General features: G+C 41.2%; 2 protein-coding genes across 2 annotated transcripts; one reads left to right on the top strand and one right to left on the bottom strand.

The window, feature by feature from the left end:
• The first annotated feature begins 8,817 nt into the window (after nt 1-8,817).
• adoa (2-aminoethanethiol (cysteamine) dioxygenase a) lies at nt 8,818-12,842 on the top strand. Its single transcript, XM_080455029.1, has 2 exons — nt 8,818-9,408; nt 10,108-12,842. The coding sequence occupies exons 1-2, from the start codon at nt 9,046-9,048 to the stop codon at nt 10,576-10,578; spliced, it is 834 nt and encodes a 277-aa protein (XP_080311155.1). The 5' UTR covers nt 8,818-9,045; the 3' UTR covers nt 10,579-12,842.
• A 6,687-nt stretch (nt 12,843-19,529) lies between these two features.
• Nucleotides 19,530-22,106, bottom strand: egr2b (early growth response 2b). The gene is made up of 2 exons (XM_080454690.1): nt 21,692-22,106; nt 19,530-21,178 (listed from the first exon to the last, which is right to left on the bottom strand). Exons 1-2 carry the CDS (start codon nt 21,861-21,863, stop codon nt 19,977-19,979), a joined length of 1,374 nt encoding a protein of 457 aa, XP_080310816.1. The 5' UTR covers nt 21,864-22,106; the 3' UTR covers nt 19,530-19,976.
• Nucleotides 22,107-26,068: the final 3,962 nt, after the last annotated feature.

Below are 26,068 nucleotides of genomic sequence, written 5' to 3'. Positions count from 1 at the left end.
ATCATTGTACTGTACATGTTATAAATGCGTCCAATATTCGATCATACAGTACATGGAACTGTTAATAGGAACATTCATTTCTGCAAAAAACGGGGCCCTATGTTTCTGTCGTAAAGACACACACGTGTGTCAATGTTATGAAAGGTGCTGAGAAGTGGCTATGAATCAGTCCATGCTATGAAGGGTTTCATTTACATCACTGGGAGCCCACTTAAAAGGTTTCATTTACGCAAGCCCCATACAATACTGATTCTTTATGTGGACATGTCTCCCTCTTTTTTGTGTGCCCAAACACGGAATTCAAATCTCAAATCTGGACCCATTTTCCTGTTTTTGGTTGTGACCATGCAGCTCGTAAAGCGCTCTGTCAGTCGGGCTGTCTGTCTATCGATCGGTTCAAAGGTTTAATGCACTGCCACAAAACTAAACCATTGATGAATATCCCTTTGTCTTGATTGGCTGAGAGGCAACATGTAATGTTTTAACAAGGATATTAATGTATTAAAATACTTGATAGACGTTATAACGTATCACGTTATCTAACTGTTATAGATCATTTGCATTTAACATTAATTGTTTCTTATGTAATTTTGGACGGTATATACATACTGTAGGCTATAGGTCAAGCTACTGTAACTCACTTTTAAGTGTGCTCACAGCTCATCACCAATTGCGTCCTCGTTCCATTCAGTGTATGTAACCAGGAAAGTTTAAAAAGAAGACGTATATGGGGAAACAAAGTAATAAACAAAGAAAATTATGAAAATAAAAAGTGGACAAAGTAAACTTTTTTAAAGACATACAGCAGAAATTAGGAATGAGGGTTCTTTCCTGAATAACATGCAGAATAAAGAAGGTTGAGAGCCTGTGAGAGAACACAGACCAACACTAACATGTTCTTACATTTAGTGCTTACATTTTTACATGCTCAAAATAGCAAACAAACCACCACAAGTGCTTAAAGAACACTTCATCACATGGTTAAACCATCCCAAGTTCTTAAAGAGCACTTCATCACAAGGAGCGCGTCAGGTCATAGAAATACTAAAGACACCCAGGGATTTGACCAAAGGAGTGATTTTCTGTTGAAACATCAACTGCAGTGATATATGGACTAGTTCCACTCCATTGTTTTCCAATTAACTGAACTCCTCTGAGCTGTCATGCAGAAGAAGGAGAAAAAAGTACCAGGATTTCATCTGGAAAGTTGATCCTAAAATTACTTATTTACTCAAATGGGCTTTTCCTCCATTAATATTTTCTTGGAAAGAGAAAAACTGGAGCAGAAACTGAAACACTGAAATTATATTAAAGCTGTGTGAAAGTAAAACTATTCTATGGGTGTTTTTCATGCACTTTCCCCTTTGCTCTTCTACTTGGTTCAAGAGTTCAAACTGGCTAGTGTTTGATGATGTATTAATAACCTCTTAAACCCTTTATTCTAAAATAAAGTTGGACCTGAGTTGCAACTGCACTTCTTGGACCTCCGCTCTTCTTTTTTTTCTTTTTTACGTCTACACCAAATCTCTTTGCCAAAAATACGTTGTGAGCTTGTAGATCGGCTATTTTTGGCTAATGTACCCCCAGAATATGGAAGCTGGGATTCAATTAATGCTGAAACATGTTAAGGCAGGGGTTTAGGATATTTCACCACACCATACAGTAATACATTATATTAATGTTATGAAACTGATGGTCTTAGGGAACGTATGATGCTATAATGAACTTCTGCCCAATGTAACCTCTAAAATCTGATTCGGTCCAAATCCGGTTCCATAAACAAGATCCCCTGGGTTTATTCTCAAAATGAATTGGCCTCATCCAGCCAAAAGACATCACTCTCTTTCCCACACATCATCTTCAAAACAAAGAGAATTGCTGGAATTACAGTTTTCTCCACTAAGTCACCCGTGCTTGTACGCGTGTGTGCACATGCTAATGCTAATGTGTGTGTGTGTGTGTGTGTGTGTGTGTGTGTGTGTGTGTGTGTGTGTGTGTGTGTGTGTGTGTGTGTGTGTGTGTGTGTGTGTGTGTGTGTGTGTGTGTGTGTGCGTGCGTGCGTGCGTGCGTGCGTGCGTGCGTGCGTGCGTGCGTGCGTGCGTGCGTGCGTGCGTGAGAGAGAGAGAGTGTGTGTAGTTTTGTCCATCATCATTCTTAATCCAGAGATCTCAACCGGTCGTTCAGGGTCTGCAGCCCAAGCGTGAATGACGCACGGTGCACAATCGAAAGTGTTTGCTGCGTGTGTATGTGTGTACACACAACATTTGTTGTGATGGATGAGACATTGTAAGTCTTGTCAACCTGTTGCAGTGAAAACACACCGTTTGGCTGGATAACTTCACCCAGACATGATGAGACCAATTTACACTCGAGATACGGAGCATCCATTTTTCGGAATGGCCCTTCAAAACTACACCTAGTCAATCTAATACATCTAATGTCAACAGTAAATGATTGGAACTTCTGGCTGTGTAGTGGTTGCTTTCAAACTTAGAGCTAGGTCTGCAACTATCGATTATCGTCTTAGCGATTAACACTATCGATACATTTTTCGATTAACCGAGAAGCGCAGGGTTTTTTCTCCAGAGTGAGCGACACCCAGCTCCTCCGATCTGGTACCCCCCAAATTTAGCACAAAGATGGGTAAAAATGTCTTATTTTTCTTATTTTATTCTACTGCTCTGACACCATAATGTGGAATGCCCTGACATCATCCATTAAACGATGTGAATCACTGGCTTCTTTCAAAACTGGCCTGTAAAAGCATCTGTCAGAAAAGTGGAGATAGATATTAAATCCCTTTGAAATGAGGACATACACACTGCCGCTGTTTTTCCTTTTTCTTGTGTTCTTTTTCTCCTCTGTTTTGTGTTATAGCTACTTATATTTGTTGATGACATGTATTAATATGCTATGTTGATGAATTGAATACATAGGACCACAACGGAAGTCCCCAGGATTTGTTTGTGTTATCCTTTTAGAAGTATTTTACTGTACTTCCGTGCTGTTTACATTTTTCAATCAATCAATATATACTTATGTCAACAAATCGATGTGGAAAATTTTGATTAGTCTGATTAACCACTTAAGCCACCTAATGGCTTAAGTATTTTTTATATTTTCTAAAAACTGAACAATTGATTCACTGTTGGTTGAACATCATTGCACGGTTAATAAGTCATGGATGTTTGAATTTGATTCGGAAATCTAATCTTTTCTCCCGGGTCTATTTGGCTGGTCCCTGGAGTCCCAACTTTCTGCGAGTTGATTTTCATACTGCTCTGAGATTAATAAAATCTAATGGCTTCCTCAAAGAAAAAAAGAAATACAGTATGCTTTGGAAAATTGTCAGCAGTACTGTAATGTCAAGTATACCATGAGTCACAGTGAATGGGCTAAACATATGGCCATTCACGGTGGTTCATTTATGGTGGTCATGTTCATGTTATGAGATGAAATGCACTGACGATTTAATATCAAAGAACCTTTAGCTCCATATCCTGATACTTAATATTAGAGGCATACACACACTAATGAAGTGTTTGATTGTTGGCAGACAAAGCAAAAAACGTATATATGAATAAAGAAAGAAATTTAAATCATGGTGCTTTTGAGCTTTTAACAAACACAAAGCTTGAGTTGCCTCAAGCACTGCTACTACGAGAAGCTATGCGAGACGCATTCAGTCAAAGTGGTTCTGGCACAATCATATCAAATCCATAGGGACCGACTTTTCTTGCTACTGATGTAGAACTGCAAAGAAAATACAGCACCACAATAACTGCAGTCTTCTGTGAGACACCCCGGAGTTGTGTAATATTTCAAAAGCTTCTGCCTTAAACATCAGCAACCTTGGCCTCGGAACCTCTGACAATGACAGAACTGAAGACTTACAGTTCTGGTGTCAAAGGTGAGAGGAAAAGAGCCAAATAAAAGCACCATTTATTGCCTGCAGGAAATACTACAGCAGGCCACATCCCACACTAGACAACTGCTCATAGAGAGCATTCACATCATTTTGTGTCTGTTTTGACGCCATCTAGTCCCTTTGTGGGCCTTTTTCTTCAGAAGTCAGTGGTTCTTAATCGTTTTAATTTCAAGGACCCCCATAACACTCAGAGTTGAAGACCTCTAAGTGTCCAATTGGAAACCCCTCAAGGAACCTTGAGCCAAGTTTATGAACAAAAAAAAGTTTTTTTGTAAAGCAGTCTAAAACAAAAGGCAATTGGCGATTTGTTCAGATTTAACCAAGGACATGCAAAAACGTTTTTCTTTTCTAAAACAAGGAGGACTTGCATTAACAATAACATTTCTCTTCAAACTCTCCTCCTGTAGTATAAAAGCATACTGCACACTGGCTTAATACGTCATTACTTTAACATGAATATGTACATAACTGTAAGGAATATGACGCAAAACCATGATTTTGCATGACAAGCATAGTCTGTGTGTGTACATTAAGACCCATTCATTCATGAACCAAAGAGGACTCCCTAAGAAAGAGCAAACCTTTCCAAGATTCACATTTATAATTAATTTTTTTATGTTAAACAAGATTTGTGTGTTAATAAGAATAATTCATTCACAAACCTTACAAAATCCTCAAGAAACCCCTTCCCCAAAGAAAGCAGCTTTTCAACGCAAAGAACAAACGTTTGCATTGCATCGCCTTCTATTGTTGGCCCTCGAGTTATGCAGCCTCTTTTTTTTTTCCAGTGAGCTAATGAATTTTCATATTTGGCCAGGACTGTTAGCGTCCTTTGAAACAACAACAACAGAGGTCATTTCATTCTCTTCGAGAAGAGGCCACACAGGGCACTGAATAAAAGACTACTCATGTCTTGAACGGCAGAATACAAATCTCAAAATTACGGCAACTGCTAAAACAGAACAGGGTGTGTATTGAGAGAGCACAAAGGCCACGTTGACTGGTAGCTGTAAGTGATCCATAAACAGTCAGACACTTATCATAGTCTTATTGTCTCAAGATGCTGATTCCGAGGGAAAGAGGAATAATTTGTGTGTGTGCCAGGCATATATATTCATGTGTATTCATATGCAGTGCATGTATATGCACAATTGCCTGTCTGCATTTGAAAGTTTACTGTGTGTGTGCGTGCATTCGTCCGTGTGTCTACGAGGTATTTCTATACTTATGAGCGCCAGATACCCCCACAAGTATAACAAAATTTGAGAAATAGACCTTGTGAGGACCATTTTCCTGGACCCCACAAGAGAAATGTTAATGTTGCTAACCATGTATCCATGGTTAGCAAAGATTTTAAGAGCTAAAGGTTACAACCACTAGGATATGATTTAGGTTGGGGTCAGGTCAGGGTTAGGATTAGGCATTTAGGAGCTTGGGTTGGAATAAGGGTTAGGTTTAGGGGTTAGGTTTAGGTTAAGAGTTAGGTCTAGAGTTAAAAATGGCGTGCGTGCACGCGTGCGTGCGCTAGAGAATTCACGTGCGTCTCTTGCAGTATGCTAATTCCGAATGTCCAAACAATGAGTTGCTCCATTCAGAGATTCTTGGCTGCAGCTCTTATGGGAGTATGATGAGGTCTCTGTGTCGCTCTGCTTGACTTCTCTGCAATGTGAGTCATGCACATTTTAAACAGCCAGGGAATAATGTTGTCTTTATGTCAGCCAAACGCTCATCATATGGTCTGAAACACCATTTTGAGACTTTTTCTTTTGCTCCTCAGTGAACTGTTTGTTACAAATATTTGTTCTAGCAACCAAAACTTGCAGTCTTGCGCACACAAGAATTGTGACCTGTTACCCAGAAACGTTGAAACATGCAAGTGTGTTTTTTTCATGCAATGGACCAAATGAAAACAACAGACAACGGGCTGGTCGTTAAACTATCACTGTCTGTGTATTTCAACTACTAACTCATATTTTTATCCACTGTTGTGTTAATTATGCATGGCTTTTTGCAGAGGACATTGTCCCCAAGGGGACAATGAAGTAAAATTTTATAAAATCTTGGAAAACTGTTTCAACATCCTGGCTGAACAAAGTTCTGGTGGACATGGTTAAAATAAGGTCCTTTATTAGTGCAAATAAAAAACTGTGTCTTCAACAGAGTCACATTTAGCATGTCCCTCAAAAGGGAACCTAGATGCCATATTGCCTGAGTGTTGGTGATACTGAACTCAAAAGGCTGGGAAATATATCAATATTATAGAGAGATATCGTGATTGTGGTTAGAGTGTCCGCCCTGAGAGTGGGAGGTCAGGGGTTCAATCCCCAGTCCAGTCGTACCAAAGACTAAAATGGTACTCAACGCCTCCCTGCTTGGCACTCCGCATCAAGGGTCGGATTGAGGGTAAGTCCCTGCGATATACTAGCGTCATGTCCAGAGGATGTACTGGTACATCAAGCTGCCTCATGCTATACAAACAGGAGACAGGCTCTGAGACTATGGGCTACATGGCTCAGGGACCATTGGTATTTAAGGCTACTTACTTATACATTTATATGAATATTGTGATATTGTAACATTGTGATATGTGTGGTTTTAAATGCTGCATTACAGTAAAGTGAAGTAATTGACTGTCCTAGCTGTTCTATTATTTGCCTTTACCCACATAGTTATTACATATACATGTAGGCATTACTATTGACACTCTCATTGAATGGGGGTCCTCTTATCCCTGTATCGTGTCCCTAAAAAACTTTCGTTTCGACAGATGTTGTTGACACCCGATTTTTAGTATTCCTGTAGGTTTTGTGCGCTTGCTCGCAAGAAAAGGATCCTGCTTTATTGTGAAAACGACAGAACTTCAGATGAACTGATATCTTTTAGACTCTGACTGAACGTTTCAGAATGGAGGATGTGATGTGTCTCTAAGCAACATGGGTTTCATCCTCTAGAGCCACAACAATGTGGCTAATTGAGTCAGCCAAATGGAAGTTGTGTGTGCGTGTGTGTGTGTGTGTGTGTGTGTGTGTGTGTGTGTGTGTGTGTGTGTGTGTGTGTGTGTGTGTGTGTGTGTGTGTGTGTGTGTGTGTGTGTGTGTGTGTGTAGGGGGTAAGATCTAAATGAGCTGGCCTCATTATTTCTCAAGAGGATTCACGGCTTCTTTGTGTTGCCTTCATCTGGCAAACAATTGTAGGGCCAAACCCAACACACACTAATGTATGGACACATGCATGCAAAATGATACTCTAACCCGCCCACATACTGTACGTGTCTATCCAAAAGCACAAACATGAAGGCTACATGAAGGTAGATGAACGTGCGTGCACGCGCACACACACTCACACACAGGCATGTACTGTAAATAGGCTTATTTGGTTCATGCCATTGACTCAGCCCGTGTTTTGTTGTCAGATACATCAAGCTCACTTCCTTTCCTTGCACCTCTCACCACTCTTGGACCTAAAATGTATGTAAATTGAAATATGGAAAGAAGGTTGTGGCCTGTGCAATAATGGACAAAAACAATTAAGCAAGGTCTGCAATAGCATAACCAATACACCACTGCAGCCAAAAGTACATTTATGTCATGATGACAAGGAGTTGACTGAACTAAAAATACCAGAATTTAAAACACAACACCAGCAATGAATAGAGACTTTATTCAAGTATTTATAAGTAATTTTTCCTCAGCAAATCTCTTCGCCGAAAATAGCCAATCTGCTTGCTCACAAAGCATCACAATGTGACACATTGTGAGCTTGTAGATCTGCTATTTTCGTCAAATGTTCACCTACACCTACAGTGTGTTTGCTGAATGTTTGCCTGTATTATTATGACATGCTCAGAATAGGGGTGCTAGGGATCGAGGGGTTAAGTGCAAAAGAAAAAGAGAAAAAATAAGCCATGTCATTATTTATTGCCAATATTCTTGCTCAAAAGTGAAAAGGTGTTCTCAGCTAATCCGTTCGTTCCTCTTTCCAAATTGGTCTCTTATTCCAGTGGTTCTCAAACTAAACCCTTCCTTGAGGGGTTCCAGGGGGTCCCCAACAAAATGAGTTCATATTGCATCAAAGGTTTAACCACTTTAACCATATACATTGGCTATTTGAAAATGCCAGATCAACAAGCTCACAAAGTATTGTGATACAACATATTGTGAGCTTGCTGAGCTGCTATTTTCAGAAAATAAATCTTGGAGAAAAAAAATGTGTATGGGGGTCCCTGGCACAAAATATTTTCGTATGGGGGTCAGTGGCCAAATACATTATTAATTTGGGGGTCCTTGACATGAAAAAGTTTGAGAACCACTGCAAGGTGTGTCAATGCCTCTACAGGTGGATAGGATATGCTAATGCTTTCAACCTGAACATTAATGAAAGGGCCATTATCTCCAGTCACAGTGTTCTTTGTTGCTCCATATATTCAATCTGCCTTCTATTATATTTACAGTGGGGAGGGTCCTCTCTCTGGAGGAAAGTGAGAAAGGACGGCCATAAAAACATGAAAAAAGTGCTAGAGGATGTGAAGAATGGGCACTTGGGAGAGGCCCATGGCCGGGTTTGGGGGAGGGGTGCAGAGTTCAACGGCCTGTCTGGCCTTCCCCTCATAGCTTTCATGGAGCCCCGGGACCAATGGGAGTTGTAGTGCATTTTAAACAAAGGCAGAACTACATTTTGGCATTAACGGCATGTCAATTAAAACATTAATCTATTAGGGCCATAGACCCGTTTCTGTAATGATTTTGGATATACGTTGATATAATAATATCTATCCATACATGGAAATGGTAAATCTAATACTTTCGTATAACCTACAATTCCCATAAGGCATTGCGTTTCAGGCGCAGGCCCAGTGAGTGCGGACGGGGAGATCAGTTAGGGGTGGAAAAATGACTAGAGGGAGGTTAGTCTCTGGAGGGAAATTTTTACTTTTATTACAATGGACTATACAGTATTTCCACGATACGCGTTATTTTTTATTGTGTGTGATCGTGGATGCGTGTAAAACGTGATCGACTCTGGTGAGTTTGGAGGAACTCTTTATCTGTTACAGGCGAGAAGACATCTGCGTTGTGAGCGATCAGCGGCCAACGACATCGATATAAAAAAGACATAATAATGCCGCGGGACAACAAAACGCCTCTTATCCAGAAGATCGCCAGACAAGCTCATGTCACGTATAAGGGCTTCAACCCCTCCGTGGACGCGGACAACAAGGTATTTCTGGACAAACAGGGCGAGCTCAACGCGCTGGTGACGGCGGTCAGGGCTGAGGACCTGAAGATCGAGCCCCGGAATAATAAACCGGGTTCCATCAAGGACCAAGAGGAGGACCCCAGTGCGGGCCCCCCGGTCACGTACATGCACATCTGCGAGACGGACGGCTTCAGCATGGGGGTGTTCCTGCTGCGAAGCGGCGCCTCCATCCCGCTGCACGACCACCCGGGCATGCACGGCATGCTGAAGGTCCTCTACGGGAAGGTGAGCGGTGGTGGAGAATAGCAAAACGCTCGCCCCAAAACACAGTCGCCCCCGGGCAAATCCGAGCGGTATTCGCCTGGTATTCCTAAACGTAACCTCAGTAAACTATGCCTAAACCTAACCTTATTCCTAAACGTAACCTCAGTAAACTATGCCTAACCTAACCCTAAACTTATTTGTTATTTCTAACCTTATACTAACTAAATAAAACAAATGCAACTAAGAATGCAAGAATACAAGAACTGCTGGTCCGCGAAAGAAAATGGGGGCGAGCGTGTTTTGGGGCGAGGCTTCCGCTTACCGTGGTGAATAGTAACTAAGTACATTTACTCAAGTACTGTACTTAAGTACAATTTTGAGGTACTTGTACTTTACTGGAGTATTTCCTATTTGAAATATTTTTTACTTCTACTCTACTTCAATTATTTGATGACTTTAGTTACTAGTAATTATTATTACAAAACATACATTAACCACTTAAACCCTATACATTTTGGCCATTTAAAAATAGCCGATCTACAAGCTCACAATGGTAGATCTATTTTCAAAATAATTTTATACATTTGAAAACTTGTGAAATGGGACACTGCATAATGACTACTTTCTACTTTTTATACTGTAAGTTCATTTTGAGACATTTACTTGTAACAGAGTATTAAGTAAAAATCAAAAATGTGAATGCTTTTTCCACCACTGAAGGTGAGCATCAGGTGCTTCGACAGGCTGGAGGCTGGTGCTGAGGCTGAGGCTGATGATGACGTCAACAACAGCGACCGGCCGCATTTCGACCCGCCGGTGCCCGGCTCCCAGACCGACTCCCTGCGGCGCTCCGTGCTCCGCTCGGTGGGCGAGTACTCGGAGGACAGCGGGCCGTGCGTGCTCACCCCGCTGCGGGACAACATCCACCAGATCGACGCGGTGGACGGCCCCAGCGCCTTCTTGGATATCCTAGCGCCACCTTACGACTCGGACGATGGGCGGGACTGTCACTATTACAAAGTGTTACAGACAGTGGCGGCGGAGGGGTCAGAGGGCAAGCCACGGCAAGAACAAGACGAGGGGGAGAAGGAGAAAGAGCTAGGAGAGGAGACGTGGCTGCTTGAAGTCCCCCAGCCGGAGGATTTCTGGTGCGGTGGAGAACCCTATCCCGGCCCCACTGTTTCTTTCTGAATATAATCTACAAGGGTTAGGGGGTGGGGGTCTGGTCACAATATAGCCTATATTATTACCCCATTTCAAGTGAACAAGTGTTGGAATGGGATTCATGGACATTTCGGTTTAAAATGTTGTGGTAGGCTGTGGTATAGCCCATTACTCAACAGTGGTTCTCAAAGTGGGGTCCAGGGGTCCGGTTCCAGGGGGTCCCCAGAAAAACAAGGAACAGTTTCTCTATCGTTTCACCAGCTAGATGTTAGCCCAATGACAGAATGTAACAATGTGTTTCACATGCATACACAAGGTCATACATTTCACTCTCTCCACTGTTCTCTCCCCGCCTATGACAGTTAGATTCACTAGCCATTCCTCTGATGGGGGTCTTTTCAAATGGGGGTCTCATCCCGATACATTTCAATATGGTGGTCCTTGACATGAACATGTCTGATTTACCTGTGTACTAAAGAAAGACCATTAATGATTTGCCTTCCAGAGGTTTCAGACCAGCATCATTTGGAATTGTGTGAACATAAATTTGATCCATGGTGTGTTTTGCAGGGACGGGACAGCTTTTTAAAATTATTAGTCAGGCAAATAAGCATTCACTCTCTGGAGCACCAAAAAAAATGAATGCCAAAGTATGTAACTTAAGCGTTGCTCTCCAGCTGCCTTATGAGAATATTGAATGTATACATGTAAAGATTTCCATTCCTATTGTACACTCCCACAGCTTGTTGCAAAGTGCACGCACTACATTATGATATTCTTTATTTTGATTTTTTTTGTGCTTAATTTATTCCAAACAACAGGGTTCCTTCACAGGTGTGGAATGTATAGAAATGCATTTGCTTTAATTTCACACCTCTGAAAATCTGGCATTTGTGCAAAAGTCTGGAAAACGGGAACAGGGGGATATCCAATTAACCACTTAGACCCTATTACTTCATCATACGTTGAATAACGTAAATAATAGCCGATCTACGAGCTCACAATGTGTCACAATGTGTTTAAATTTCACTTAAAAAGTGATTTCACAATTGAAAATGTTGCCTATGACATTCCCAAAATATGGACGGCAGGTTTAAAGTGGTTAAGATACACACACGTAACTGGACATTTTATGCATTTGTCAATACTATTATGTCATGTTATATCTATTGTTGTGAAGACAAATCTCTGTAAAGTGTTCTGATGCAGAAGGTAGCATTCATCATATTGAACAACAGTGGTGGAAGAAGCACTCAGACGTTTTGCTTAAGTAAAAGTAGCAATACCACAGTTATAAGTCCTGCGTACACACTTTTACCATCTCACAATCATGTTGTTGGATTGTAATTAGTAATGCATTAATGTGTTCATCACTTTAATGTTGCAGCTGGTTAAGGAGGGTCTGCTTTTAATTACTTTATTATGTTCTGCTTGGTAGCTTAATACATCACATATGATATTCTATCATTAATACAAAAGTATTGATAATACAAATCTGCGAAGTAACTAAAGCTGTCAAATAATTGTAGTGGAATAATATATGATATTTGTCTCTGAGATGTAATGGAGTAGAAGTATACTATAAAGTAAAACATTTTTAAAATAATCAAGTAAAGCAAAAGCACCTCAAAACTTAAGTACAGTGCTTGAGTAAATCGTCTGTCGGGTGGAAACCTCAAGCTTGTGGATCTGATACGTTTGTGTGACGCTGTAGTATGATCAAGTAGGGCGTTAATCTATGAAAAAGCACAAAAAGTTAAAATATGGAGATACTGTAAGAGGTTTCTGCCCGACAGCAACAAAATGTACTCAGTTGCTTTCCACCACTGTTGAACAATGACAATCAGATCCAGAAAAAGTTGGTAAATGTGTAGGAACCCTAGAGAAGAACGCTTATGTTAAACGGTCATTGCATTTATTCTTGCTCGTTATCTGTCTATGTTGCATTGTTGCAACGTATGTGTTATGAAGTCTATGGCTTGAGTTCACCTATAGGCCTGTATCTGAATTTTATATTGTCCGACATCTATCTTTAGTCTTTGAAGGCTGAGAATGTAGATTCTCTCGTGTTGAATGTATACGTTGAGCAATAAACTTCTAGATTCATTATTTGTTGGAGATCTTATTTTCATGTTGTCACGTATATTAAGTACTGTACGTTTTATTGGTGAACTACATTTTTAGGGTGCTGTAACGAGTGGTTGGGTTTCTCTACTCTATTTAGAGTCAATGGAGTCATGTTTTCTCTTTGAATTCCTCTTTAGCTAGAATGTGTATGATTAAAACGATTCACTTAAACCATAACATTTAAGCTTATTGTTTGATTAATATTCGATACCTTATTCTATTATTGCATGAAATAGCAAGGTTTTGATTTGAGAGATCTGGCACAGACCTGGCCAGATCTCCAACTCTTGCACCAGATATCAATTGTTACTTCTATGATTTCAAGAGCCTGGTAGTTTAAATCAGCATCTCTCCCTTAGTCCAACCCTGCCCTGCTTCCATTGTACCGAAACCATACATTATCGAAGATGAAACTTTGACCATGATTAAACAGATTTTTTTTCATCAATCTAATTTTGGTTTTATCCCTTTTAATATTACCATTATAATGGCACGTGGTCAGAAAAACATGGACTGTGTGCTGTAGCATGTGTGATGAAAAGATACATCATAAGCAACAGGCAGGATGTGAATCTATTTTTGTCAAAAGTGTTTGGGCCACTGGACTGGGCTATACTTCAGAAGTGCTGCTCTTGGGGGTTAAGTCAAGTGAAGCTGGGATCAAAATGAGGTCAGAGTCAACTGCTAAACATGACCACTAAATCTGCTGTTCTCTGTTTCAATCCTAATCTGAAGTCATTTATCTGCATTTGAAGAAATCTCCAAAATAAAGTGCATCCACTTTGGGGAAATCTCTTTACCCAAGGTTTATCGTGCAGTATCTCTTAAGGGGATCCTGACTGTAAAAGTTAGTTTAAAACCTTTAAATTAGGCCAAACCATAACTTGCCCCAATAATGCAAGGTATCTATAATTGTCTAAGTAACACGTGTCATTCTTTGAAATGGTGTATCTCATTCTGCAACAGAACTCTTTGTTTTAATTTACAGTATGGGGTTTGAAGCGTGCTCCTCATTCATCGTAGCCTCTCTGTTAACTCGTGTGACAAGATGGACATTGTTCACTGTGTGCGCGCTGAGCAGCAGCTGTGGAACCACTGAGGGGGCATCTGAAATGAGCAATGTGGCATTTTGTCAACTGGAGAATTCAGAGGGCATCTGAGGAAGATGAAAAACTCAGAGGGCACGGTATAAAAGTGAGGGTGAAATGCGCTATGACGACACAATGGGGAATGAAAAGAAGAAAGAAAAAAAGATGACAGGAGTATGATAGAAATTAGAAGATAGAAAAGAAGTTCAGATGTATTTGGGATGTATGTAACTAAAGGTCCCCAAGTCCTGGGAAGTTCTAAGAAATCCAGAAATCTTTCTATTAATAAAAGTTGTAAACGTTAAGCTTAACTTTTCATACACTAAACAAAAATGGTAGTAAATAGCACTAAAAGAGGTTATTTGTCCGATAATCAGAACTGCATTTATTTTGTGCTATATAGCACCTGTCTTAAAGGTCGAACTAAGCTGAAGAACCAGTACAGAACCTATCCATAAGGGCTTGCATGAATGGATGAACAAGATTCTCACTGTCCCTATACCTGCTTTAGCGTAACGACAGCCCAGGGAACAGGCATGGCAAAATCAGTGTGGGTGGGAAGAAGACTCTGTTGAGTTTGACTCTAGTCCGGCACTGTGATTAACAGGTTCTTTGTGAAGCAGTGGTGTTATATAGAACTTCAACCACCCCAAAGAACCGCTGAAGAACCACCATTTTTAGGTCATACGGTATACCTGGAGCATTGAGAACGGCTGACTGAGAGCTGGGGAGAAGAGAGTATTCTCTGACCCATTGCCAAACATTATGTCCTGTTGAAGTGCCCTTGAGCAAGCACTGCTCAGTCACTGCAGGTTGTCAGTTAAATGGCCACAAAGGTATGTCAAATATCCACATGCATGTAACATATCTGAAATACTGTGTGCATATCAAGCAATGTCAAGCCAAATCCATGGGAGTGTGAGACTGTCTGACTAGCTGCTGCTCTGCTGAAGGCCCTGCATGTGGTTCTCTCACCCCTTCAACCCTCAAGCTGTGGCTCCAATTAAATACAATTACGGTCTATTACCAGTGTAAAAGTTTATCAGTTCTGTACATCAGTATGGGGGATATACTGTATTCATCTTGTGGCACAGCTCAAACAATACGAGCCATTGTGTTGCCAGCCACAAGTAGAGATGTCAGAGTTGATATGTGGCTTTTATCCCATTGTGTGCCGTTCTGAATGCATGAATCCGCATGAAGGATCTATAAGTCCCTGTTTTGAGGGTGTCCCTCTTGTTCTGCATGTTATCAAGCAGGTATACGGTACATAAGTGTACATTCACCAGGACAAGACATAACTGCACCAGTGGATCATTACTAGCTTATAACAAATTCTAATTTGTGAAATATATTGCAGTAGACTCTTTTTTAGCACTAAATTAACACTGGGTTTTACGGTGTGCTGTACACTCAAACACATCGATCCAGGCATAACTGAACACCAGTGTCAAAGTCTCCACCTTTGACCCCAAACTTTCACATGGGGGTCCGCACCCAAATACGTATTCATTTTGGGATCTCTGACATGAAAAAGTTTGAGAACCCCTGTTACATAGGGCGGGCACAGGGTCATTGTCAGCTAACCAGAGGCAGCTAATTATTAGGAAGAGGAAGCATTATGAAAAGGAGATTTAAACCAACTCTAAAATTCTAATTTAACTCCTGAGTTTGAAAATGGACCTGGACGGATGGACGGATTGCATGTGTAGACTGTGTGCCCTCCATGATGTTTCTCAAAGTTAAGTCTTTACGTACTCTTTTAATTGTGTACAGTGGTGGAAAGTAACTAAGTACATGTACTCAAGTACTGTATATAAGTACAATTTTGAGGTAATTTTACTTTACTTGAGTACTAAAAATGTTCAATACTTTATCCACGACATCTCGGAGGCAAATATTGCACTTTTTCTCCACTACAATTATTAGAAAACTTAATTTACTAGTTTGGCCTACTTTACAGATTTAGATTATTATTACATTACTATGTTAACCACATATACTATTTTATACTTCAGCTATTCAAACTTTTGAAAACATATTATGCATACTTTTACTTGTTGTCTCCGCCAGGCCGTAAGGCATGGCGAGAGAGTATGTTTTACCCCCTGTCCGTGTGTCCGTCCGTCCGTCCGTCCGTCTGTCACCAGCTAATCTCTGGCACCGTTGGCCCGGTCGCTGCGAAACTGTGCACACACACTCCCTGGATGCCAACTCAGAACATTTGGCCCAAATTTTTCACATGGGCCTGTTATAGCGCCACCAGGAGGCCGATTTGTGCAAAACCAATTTCTTTATATTACTCCTACAGATTTTATCCAAAGGTCATGCAAATCGGTATACAGTATCTCTATAGTCATGTGATCAACACGGATGTGTCCGATTTCCCATATTCCATCCTCATTGGCTAAGGCTGGCTTCCAAAGTTTGCAGGATTGCTCCGTTTTGAACTAAATGCCTCAAATTATGCACTCAGCTTGCCATTGCCGTGAAATTTTACACGCACATTCCCATTAGGCTGAGGAAGAAATGCCACCCCTTTCACATTGGCCTGTTATAGCGCCACCAGCAGGTCTAATTTAGCTAAACACATTTTTGGAACAAAATGCCTCAAATCATGAATGCAGTGTCCGATTGTCGTGAAAGGCCTAAGAAGAAACAGGCACCCTTTTCACAATGGCCTATTATAGCGCCACCAGGAGGCCACAATAACCTACCTGACCTGGCGGAGACCTGTGCTCCGAGGACCACTTTTTCTAGTGTTAAGTATATTTTCATGCCAATAATATTATGTAAGTCAAATGTTGAACAGGCCTTAATTGTAACAAGAGTATTTCTATACTGTGGTATTGCTACTTTTACTTAAGTAAAACATTTGAATACTTCTTCCACCACTGATTTGTGCAAATCTCTTACTATGTATTGTAAACTAAAGACTTTGGGCCGGGGGGCAGCAATAATATAGGCCTACCAGCACCCATACTCTCTTTAGAATGAACAAGACATACACTGAAAAGTGCCAGTGATGTGGTTAAGAAATGATCACCATGGGATATACCAGATCTGAGTCAGCAAAAGATCAGGCAGAGGAAAATCATGACTCATCAAAAAACTAAGACAAATGAGATTCCAAACACAGCATTAAAGACCATTACAAAAATATATGCTGCCTGTAGCCTACATATCAAAGAAAAATGAGAACCATCAAACTGGAAATTTTCCATTTTTGCAATGAAGCATATAGGCACTCTTCTAGTGTCAATTGGTTAGCCTTTGTGGTAATATTTTAATGTTTTTTTTGTTTGCCTATTTAGCCTAGGCTACCACGGGGTGTTAAGGTAGATTCATGTTTTTCTCATGTAAAATGGCTATTAATTGCCATAGACAAATTTCTAACAATTTAGCTTTGCTTTATAGGCACAATGGCACATAGTGTGCATTTATCAGATTTTATAATAGGCTATATATATTTGCCTCTGATATGTATTGGAGTAAAAGTAAAAGCATTGGAAATACCTCAAAATTGTACTTAACTTAAGTACAGTAATTGAGTAAATGTACTTAGTTACTTTACACCACTGTGTGTGAGTAGGTATTAATTTCCGATATCAAGAGCTGTTTGTGCAGCGTTCTGTGATAAACAAAACAGTGAGTGGGCGCTTCTAGCTTTGGTGAATACTCTGACTCACAATAATGAGTGACTCACCGAGGGATTTACCCTCTTTTATTTTCCAATATCAACACCGGATAGCTCGATATCGTTTTGTTGCTGTACTTGTTGAATTCTCAACAGCAACAGTTGTTAAATATAGTTCACATATTAAACAAAGAGTAGAGATGTGTGTGTGTGTGTTCATCTTTTTTAGAGACACAAAGCACAGAGAACGCCATGGTGAGCTGATCATTTCACATTTTTCACACGGATCAAAAGTTGATCGACTTGATTCGAGTAGCACAACGTTTCCCAAACAGTGGGTCGGGACCCATTTGTGGGTCGCGGGTCCATTTTTATTGGTTGCGAGTAAATATCCCCTCTATTAATTTTTCCTACATTTTGTTTTTAATTGTTTCAAAATATTATTATTTTTCCTCCAAACAAATATTATTATTCATAAATATATAGCCTACCAAAAATCTAAGAAATTCCATAAATTCGAAAACAAATGTTTAAAAAGTAGTGAAAATATACAGATCTACAAGCTCACAACATGGTGCTAAGCATGCCTTGTGAGCTTGTAGATCTGCTATTTTCACTAGATTGGGTCCCAGGCAAATCTGTCTAATTTATCTTTTGGGTCTTAAGCTAAAAAAAAGTTTGGGAACCACTGGACTTGTAGAATAATTAACCAAACAGATCATAATCGTCATCATAATATTTAATGAATCTCAAAAACCACCACAAAACAAACGCCACGTCTGTATGAGTTGAAAGTTATTTACATTCCACATTGTTTTTACACACACACACCAACCACAACTTTTCAACAAACACTTCGAGTTACACACGGACACTAATGCGTACAAAAATATATAATATATTCAAACTTTCCATATTAACTGATAAATGTACATTATGTATTTAAAGCGTCCTTGGATCAGTCAGTGTACCAAAAAAAAGACATGAGCAAGGCACGAGAGAGGGGGGGGGGGATAGGGGAGGGCGGGGTAGGTTGTTCCGTGGGGTCAGTAGTTATTCTCCATTCAATAAATGGAGGATAACTACGGACCCCACGGAACAACGTACCCCGCGCTCCTATAGGCTAACAATCAACAAACATGTTATTAAGACTGTGAACACATTGTCAATTCAATAATTTAAAACACACGATCCTCTCAAAAAGTTATTGCAATTATTTCACATCATGCAGCGTGCACGGCGCTGCATGCACGCTAAAACGTCGGGCAGCAACACTAAACTGGACTCTTATAACTCAATGCCCCTTTTTAACGTATTGTTATTATTTATGAATTAATGGCTATTTACTCGTATTACTTCAGTAGACTATGCAGACAAAGTGCATCCGTGTCATTTAAGACCCGACTCAGTACACAGTAACATCCTCGGTGTTAAAGGAATAGTTCACCTAAAAATGTTCTACCATTTACACACCCCATGAAGCCTTGAATTCATGGAGATTGTTTTGTTTTTGTCGCATTCATAAACCAATACCAGGTCATCGGTATTGACCGGGGGACATAACATTATTGGCTAAGGAATGCAACAAAAACAAAACAATCTCCATGAATTCAAGGCTTCATGGGGTGTGTAATTGATAAAAAATAAGTCATTTTTGGGGTGAACTACTCCTTTAATTTATGTCCAATAGTGTTTAAAATGGTCCGTTTGTACACTCTTGAAGATAAATTAACACAGTATTTTACTCAGTAGTTAGAAGATGTCCTGTTGCGCATTGAGTGCGCAATTACGCACAGAATCCAACGTCCTTGAACCCCCGCCATGCATGTGCAGTGGTGTAAAGTAACTAAGTACATGTACTCAAGTACAATTTTGAGGTATCTTTTACTTTACTGGAGTATTTCCAATTTGCAATACATTTACTTACTACTCCACTACATCTCAGAGACAAATGTTGTACTTTTTACTCCACTACAATTATTTTTGGAACTTTAGTTACTAGTTACTTTGTAAAACATTAACCACTTTAGCCATGGCTATTTGAAAATAGCAGATCTACAAGCTCACAATGCATCGCAAAAGCGACGTGTTGTGAGCTTGTAGCTCTGCTATTTTCAAAGGATTTTTATACATTTGGAAACTGAAATCTGAAATGGGATATTGTGCATAATGAGTACTTTTACTTTTGGTACTTTAAGTATATTTTGATCCCAATACTGTACTTTTACTCAAGTAAATTTTGAATACTGGACTTTTACTTGTAACAGAGTATTTCTACATGATGGTATTGATATTTTTACTTAAGCAAAAAAAATGGAGTACTTCTTTCCACCACTGTATTTTTACTCAGTAGCTTAGAACGTGGGAATGTCCTGGCGCGCAATTACGCACAGAATCCAAAGTCCTTGAACCCCCGCCATGTGTTTCATGTGACACCACCACCAGTTTGCAGATTTCACTCCAGCAGTGTTTATAGGCCAACTGTCTCATCACAGAGCTATTAATCATTCGACAGTAACAGTTCTTACTTTGGGGGTTAGTGTAGCTACAACAACAAACACTAGACCCACACTCTATGAACAAATCCCGGCGGTTGTCGTGCTGATGCCTCCTCCGGACGATCGCTCCAGCCCGGAGCCGGTGGATGAGGAGGACGACGAGGAGGAGGAGACGGTGGAGGACTTCCTCTCCTTCTGCCGCAGGTGGATCTTGGTGTGTCTCTTCCGCTCGTCGCTCCGCGCGAACTTGCGGCCGCAGAAGTCGCAGGCGAAGGGCTTCTCGCCGGTGTGCGTGCGGATGTGCGTGGTCAGGTGGTCGCTGCGGCTGAAGTTGCGCATGCAGATGCGACACTGGAACGGCTTGTGTCCCGTGTGGATGCGGATGTGTCGCGTCAGCTCGTCGGAGCGCGAGAAGCGGCGGTCGCAGCCCTCGGCCGGGCAGGGGTAAGGCCGCTCGTGGATGGGCGTCTTGCTGGGTCTGTTGGGGTACTTGCGGGGCCTCAAGATGGGCCTCAGGGGCAGGTTCTGCGGGCTGTACGCCGAGGGGAGCCCCCGCGGCGGCCCGCCGCCCTCGGACCCGAGGCCGCTGCCCGGCCCCAGCGTAAAGTTCCTGATGGTGTTGAGCGGGGTGAGCGGCGGCGGCACACGGAACGAGTCGAGGGGACAGCCGCCGAACGGCTTGCGATCCGGGATGCCTCCCTGCATGTCCCGCTGACACGCCGGCTGGAAGAAGCTGGAGTAGTCGGGGATGATGGGGAAAAGCCCCGGCGCGTCCGAGGAGGAGGGCGGCTTGGGGGAGGAGTAGGAGGGCGGCGGGTACGAGCCGATGGGGCAGGTGGAGGTGGCCAGGAAGGCGGAGGGGTCCTGGTAGACCTCCCCGCAGCCGGTGGAGTAGGGCGGCGGGGGCGAGTAGAGGTGGTGGTGGTGGTGCTGGTGCTCCATCTCCGCCTGGTTCTGCGCCGCCATGGTGCAGCTCAGCGCTCCTCCGCCGGTGGAGAAGTGGTTGGGAGAGCCGGAGGACGCGGGGGAGGAGGACGCCGAAGAGGAGGGATGAGGAGGAGGATGAGGCGGCTGGCTCATGCCGAAGATGCCCGCCGAGACGATGTTGATGACCCCCTCGGGGTTCCAGTTGCCCGGGTACTGGGAGTCGATGGAGAACTTGCCCATGTAGGTGAAGGTCTGGTTGCGGTGGGACGGCGCCTGGCTGGAGAAGCCGCTGGAGTAGGAGGAGAGGTCCAGAGAGCGTTTCTCTGCGCTCATGTCCACCATCAGACCATCTGCGGGCCAAAGAGGGAAGAAATCATTCATTATTATAGGCTCCTGGAAGATGATAACTATAACCCAATAACTGGGGACAATAATGAGCAACGCCAGAGAAAGCGACCACATCAAAAGTTCGTGTGTTCCTGTTATTACGCACACACACACACACACACGCACGGACTTCAATTAGTATACGCAAGGCGCACTGAATGAGTTTATGGCTATTATTTCCTCCCCTCACAAGCTGCGCAACTATATCATTGTGTAGAAAATGTTCTTCGAAAAAGAACAACAAACACTCAAACTTAAGCCAACTGGGCTGTGTGTGTGTGAAAAGTTTCACTTTTTTAAAATACTATTTTTATTGGAATTGTTGTAACATGAAAATCACATCAGATCAGAGTATAACCAACAACTATAAAATATAAAGAAAAGACAATGACAGATAATTCGGTAAATGTTTCAGATGAGTTCAAATAAAACACAAAAGTTTCAATTCATTTTAAACCAGATGTCATCTTTCTTACCTCCATTCATCTGGTCATAATGTCCTCCCAGGTCTCCGTTTGGAAAGATAGACACGGAGGTCGGTAAACCCGTCGCGATATCGTCCACCGAATACACGCTCTCGGCGCCCGCGGGATGATGGACGAATCCCCCGAGACTCACGGGCACTTTCTCCAGAGTTTTAGCCGTCATGTTTGTTTCAAATCTACCGATTCTCACGCGTTATTCTGAAAATAACGGTCTGTCAACCGCAACTTGAAATAACCGACTGGAGGTTTTTACAACCACTGCATTATAACTGTCACTGACTGAACCATTGGATGTGAACACAAGTCTTCTCCAGTGACATGCGTTCTCACACACACAAACGCTCTCACACGCGCACACACACACAGTCAGTGTGGCTTGGATCGGATGGGTGACAGACAGAAAGACAGTGAGTTCATAGGAACAGGGACAGTGGCACTGGTTTGTATATATGGGGAACCTTTTGAATGCGCCCCTACGTCATTGCCCGTACAAGGACTGGGGGGCGGAGTAAAAACAGGCGCTGAGAAAGCCTATTGGCTGCGAGGCATCCGTGACGACATCGAAGGAATCACTTGTCAATGGAGAACCCGCTTAGAGGAGAAAGCGAGGCTCCATCCAGTGATAAAAGGTTTGACTTTTTCCACTCAGGTTTACTTTGTAAAAGCGCATGATAGACCTACTACAATATATGGCGACAATGTTGTCCTAGATGTTTATGAATGTGGAGAAACAGAGCTTTAGTGCCAGCATGTGATATAATATCTTATATATTTCTGCAGTGGTGGAAAAAGTACTCACACATTTTACTCAAGTAAAAGGGCTGTGTTCAAAATGTTACTTGAGTAAAAAGTACAAAAGTATATTGGCATCAAAATATACTTAAAGCACCAAAAGTAAAAGCACTACAATGTTTGAAAATAGCAGATCTACAAGCTCACAACGCGTCGCATATTTTGTATAAAATAGGGCTGAAGTGGTTATGTTTCAAATAATTGTAGTGGAGTAAAAGTACAATATTTGCCCCTAAGATGTAGCCTAGTGGAGTAGAAGTAAAAGTACTGACAAATGAAAATACTCCAGTAAAGTAAAAAAAAACTACATCAAAACTGTACTTAAGTACAGTACTTGAGTATATGTACTTAGTTACTTTAGACTACTGGTGTGGAGGATAGGCTACACTCATTTGCAAAGGTTTCCCCTCTTTTAATCACGCACCAATATCAAAAGAGGAATTCCGGTTGATCTCCTTAAAGCCCATAAAAGGTTCCATCCGGTAAATCAAAAGAAACACCCACTCCATATTTGGGGTCAATTCCGGAACATGAGCGTCGGAAAATGACGAGTCTTGCCGAGGTGAGACAGACTGACTGAAGCGGCCGAGAAAACTGCCATGGCAAACAGTGTTGCCATGTCCGCTTATTATAAGCGACTTTGAGCTTGTTTTTCTGTTAAGTTGCTTGTAAATATTGGTTTAGTGGCGGGTAGCAGTTTTTGGGGCTTGTTTCTAAAGTGTAGTTGCTGATTTGGGTTTGTTTCTAAAGTGTAGTTTCTTTTTTGGGCTACTGTAGTTGCTGATTTGAGCGCTTATTTGGGCTTGTTTCTAAAGTGTAGTTGCTTATTTGGGCTTGTTTCTAAACTGTTCTCAAACATTTTCATGTCAAGGAAACCCCCCAAATGAATATGTATTTGTCCCTCACCCCCATCTGAAAACATTTTATGCCAGGGACCCTGCACCAGATTTGTGTTAAAATATTCCAAAATATTCCAAATCCCCCCCAACAGCAGATCTACAAGCTCCACAACGCATCGTGAGCTTGTAGATTGCCTATTTTCAAAATGTTTAAGTTCTCATGTGCCCTATATTGTCGTTTCTTATGGCTTGTTTTCATAGACCTGGTTGCTTATTTCTCTCGCGAACTCTGGCAACCCTGATGGCAAACCACAACCAAATGAGAAGCATGATCACGGAATCTTCACCTTTGGGTGCATTAGTATAGGCGCGGAAACTGTTATCAGCTTGATTTGACTGTGCTTTAGGAAAGTCCATGTGCCATGGACTAAATTTGGTACAGTGAAGTTATTTATATCAGCTTTTGATATACCGAAGAGTTATTTATATCAGCAAGAGAGGAAATAGGCTACTATATGCCGTGTTCATTTATATATCCTGAAAATAAATGAATATGTGGCTCTAATGAGGAAGTGAAGGAATGATGAAGGATGTAGCCTATAGCCCATTGGTTATCAAAGTGGGGTCCAGGGACCCCCAGGGGTCCTTGGGGAGGTTCCAGGGGGTCCCCATTAAAATTTGATAATATAACATAATTGTAACCACTTTAACCTTTTTATACTTTGGCTATTAAAAAATATTTTTCAAAAATCTTGAACATTGGTGGAACATTTTTGACATTTTTAACACAAATCTTTGCTTCTGGGGGTCCTGGTACAAACTCTTTCAGGTGGGGGTCCGCGGCCAAATATATATCAATGTGGGGGTCCTTGACTTAAAAAAGTTTGAGCAGCACTGCTATATAGCCTAGTAGCTTTCAGAAAGATATAAAGAAACTTTATATGAGTTATGATTTATTATTCAAATTGATACATATACCTGTTAAAATAGACCTCTCTCTTTCAATAATCCACTGTTTTATAAAATAAAAATAAAATAAATAATCCTACATCAACCAAACACGGATTATAGCCCATCTAGCCTTATAGACAGTATAAATAACGGCTACCCTCCAGCAGCATAATTATCATGATTAATCATTTTTATTTGTCAGTCCCCTCCCCGGGGAATTGTTGCCCTCCGGTGGCCCTCAGTGGAACTGTACAAGGATGAGTCCTCTGTGGAGCAATGTCTCTCTCTCTCCCCCTCCCTCCCTCTCCCTCTCCCTCTCCCTCTCTCTCTCTCTCTCTAACCAGAGTTCATAGATCTGATCTATATTTTATTATTTGGTAAAGTCCCTTCGTGGGTTGAGAAAGTTGACTGTCAGAAAATAGCCGCGTTGGGGAGTTTGGGTGGAATATAATTTCCAGCGCGTTTGTGGGTGTGTGTGTGTGTGTGTGTGTGTGTGTGTGTGTGTGTGTGTGTGTGTGTGTGTGTGTGTGTGTGTAAAATAATCAAATAAATGCCACTTTGATGCAGTTATCTAAATATAAACACGAGTCAGGATGTCAACACTTTCGATAACATCAAAGGTAGACTAGTCAGAGTGAGGTCATCTAAGGCCATAACCTATAAACGTTTTATCAGTCATCACCAGTGGTTATAGCCAGTGGTGTAAAGAAACCAAGTACATTTACTCAAGTACTGTACTTAAGTGCTATTTTGAGGTATTTTTTACTTTACTGGAGTATTTCCAATTTTCAGTACTTTTACTTACTACAATTATTAGAAAACTTTAGTAACTAGTTACTTTGTAGATTTTGATTATTATTACAAAACATACATTAAGCACTTCAGCCCTATATACATTTCAGCAATTTGAAAATAGCCGATCTACAAGCTCACAATGCGTCCCTATGCACACATTGTGAGCTTGTAGATCTGCTATTTTAAAAAAGATTTTCAGGGCCTATACATTTGAAAACTTGAAATGGGACATTCTGCATAATGAGTACTTTTTACTCTTGGTACTTTACATACATTTTGTTTCCAATACTTTTGAATTCCGGACTTTTACTTGTAACAGAGTATTTCCACATTGCAGTATTGATACTTTTACTTAAAGTAAAACATTTGGGTACTTTTTCCACCACTGAATAATATGCAACCAGCATGGCTTCTTCTTCAATTTAAGGCGTGCCTATAATGAAACCGTTAAGTGTGTTTTATTTGCCCAGGGGGTCATTTTACAACAGCGTCGAGGCGTAATGTTCACACACACACACTTCGCATTAATCTGCGCGCTAGTCAATAACTGATGTCAATAACGACTCTATTAATTTACCACATGCCACTGGGAGATGGCTTTGAATTAAATAGTTCAATTTTAGCGCAGTGACATTAGTCTAGAACGGGTGGGTAGCTTATAGTAGCCTATAGTGGGGCAGTTGTTAAAAGGGGGGCGGTGGATCAAAGAGTCTAAACTAAATGATTTCCCTCTATATATCTTTTCCTAAATGTACTTTAACACAGTGGTTCTCAGACATTTTCATGTCAAGGACCCCCAATTTATATATGTATTTGGCACAGACCCCCATCTGAAAATATTTGTGTCAGGGACCCCATTAGAGAATCTTTTTTTCAAAGTGTTTCAAAATCTTTCTAGATTTTAATGACATTTTTTGTAGCAACTATAGCCATCTACAATCTCACAACATTGTGAGCTTGTAGATCGGCTATCTTCAAATAGCCAAAAATG

Source organism: Gymnoscopelus braueri (assembly GCF_963280865.1).
Source record: "Gymnoscopelus braueri genome assembly, chromosome: 17".
In the NCBI taxonomy this organism is placed as follows: domain Eukaryota; kingdom Metazoa; phylum Chordata; class Actinopteri; order Myctophiformes; family Myctophidae; genus Gymnoscopelus; species Gymnoscopelus braueri.
This window is presented reverse-complemented; position numbering and strand designations above follow the sequence as displayed.

Bases quoted from the DNA above. Each gene is read 5' to 3' on its own strand.
- egr2b (XM_080454690.1), bottom strand. From the start codon at position 21,863: ATGACGGCTAAAACTCTGGAGAAAGTGCCCGTGAGTCTCGGGGGATTC. The intron at 21,179-21,691 runs GTAAGAAAGATG...TTTGGCCCGCAG, and splicing joins TTATGACCAGATGAATGGAG to ATGGTCTGATGGTGGACATG.
- adoa (XM_080455029.1), top strand. From the start codon at position 9,046: ATGCCGCGGGACAACAAAACGCCTCTTATCCAGAAGATCGCCAGACAA. The intron at 9,409-10,107 runs GTGAGCGGTGGT...CCACCACTGAAG, and splicing joins TGAAGGTCCTCTACGGGAAG to GTGAGCATCAGGTGCTTCGA.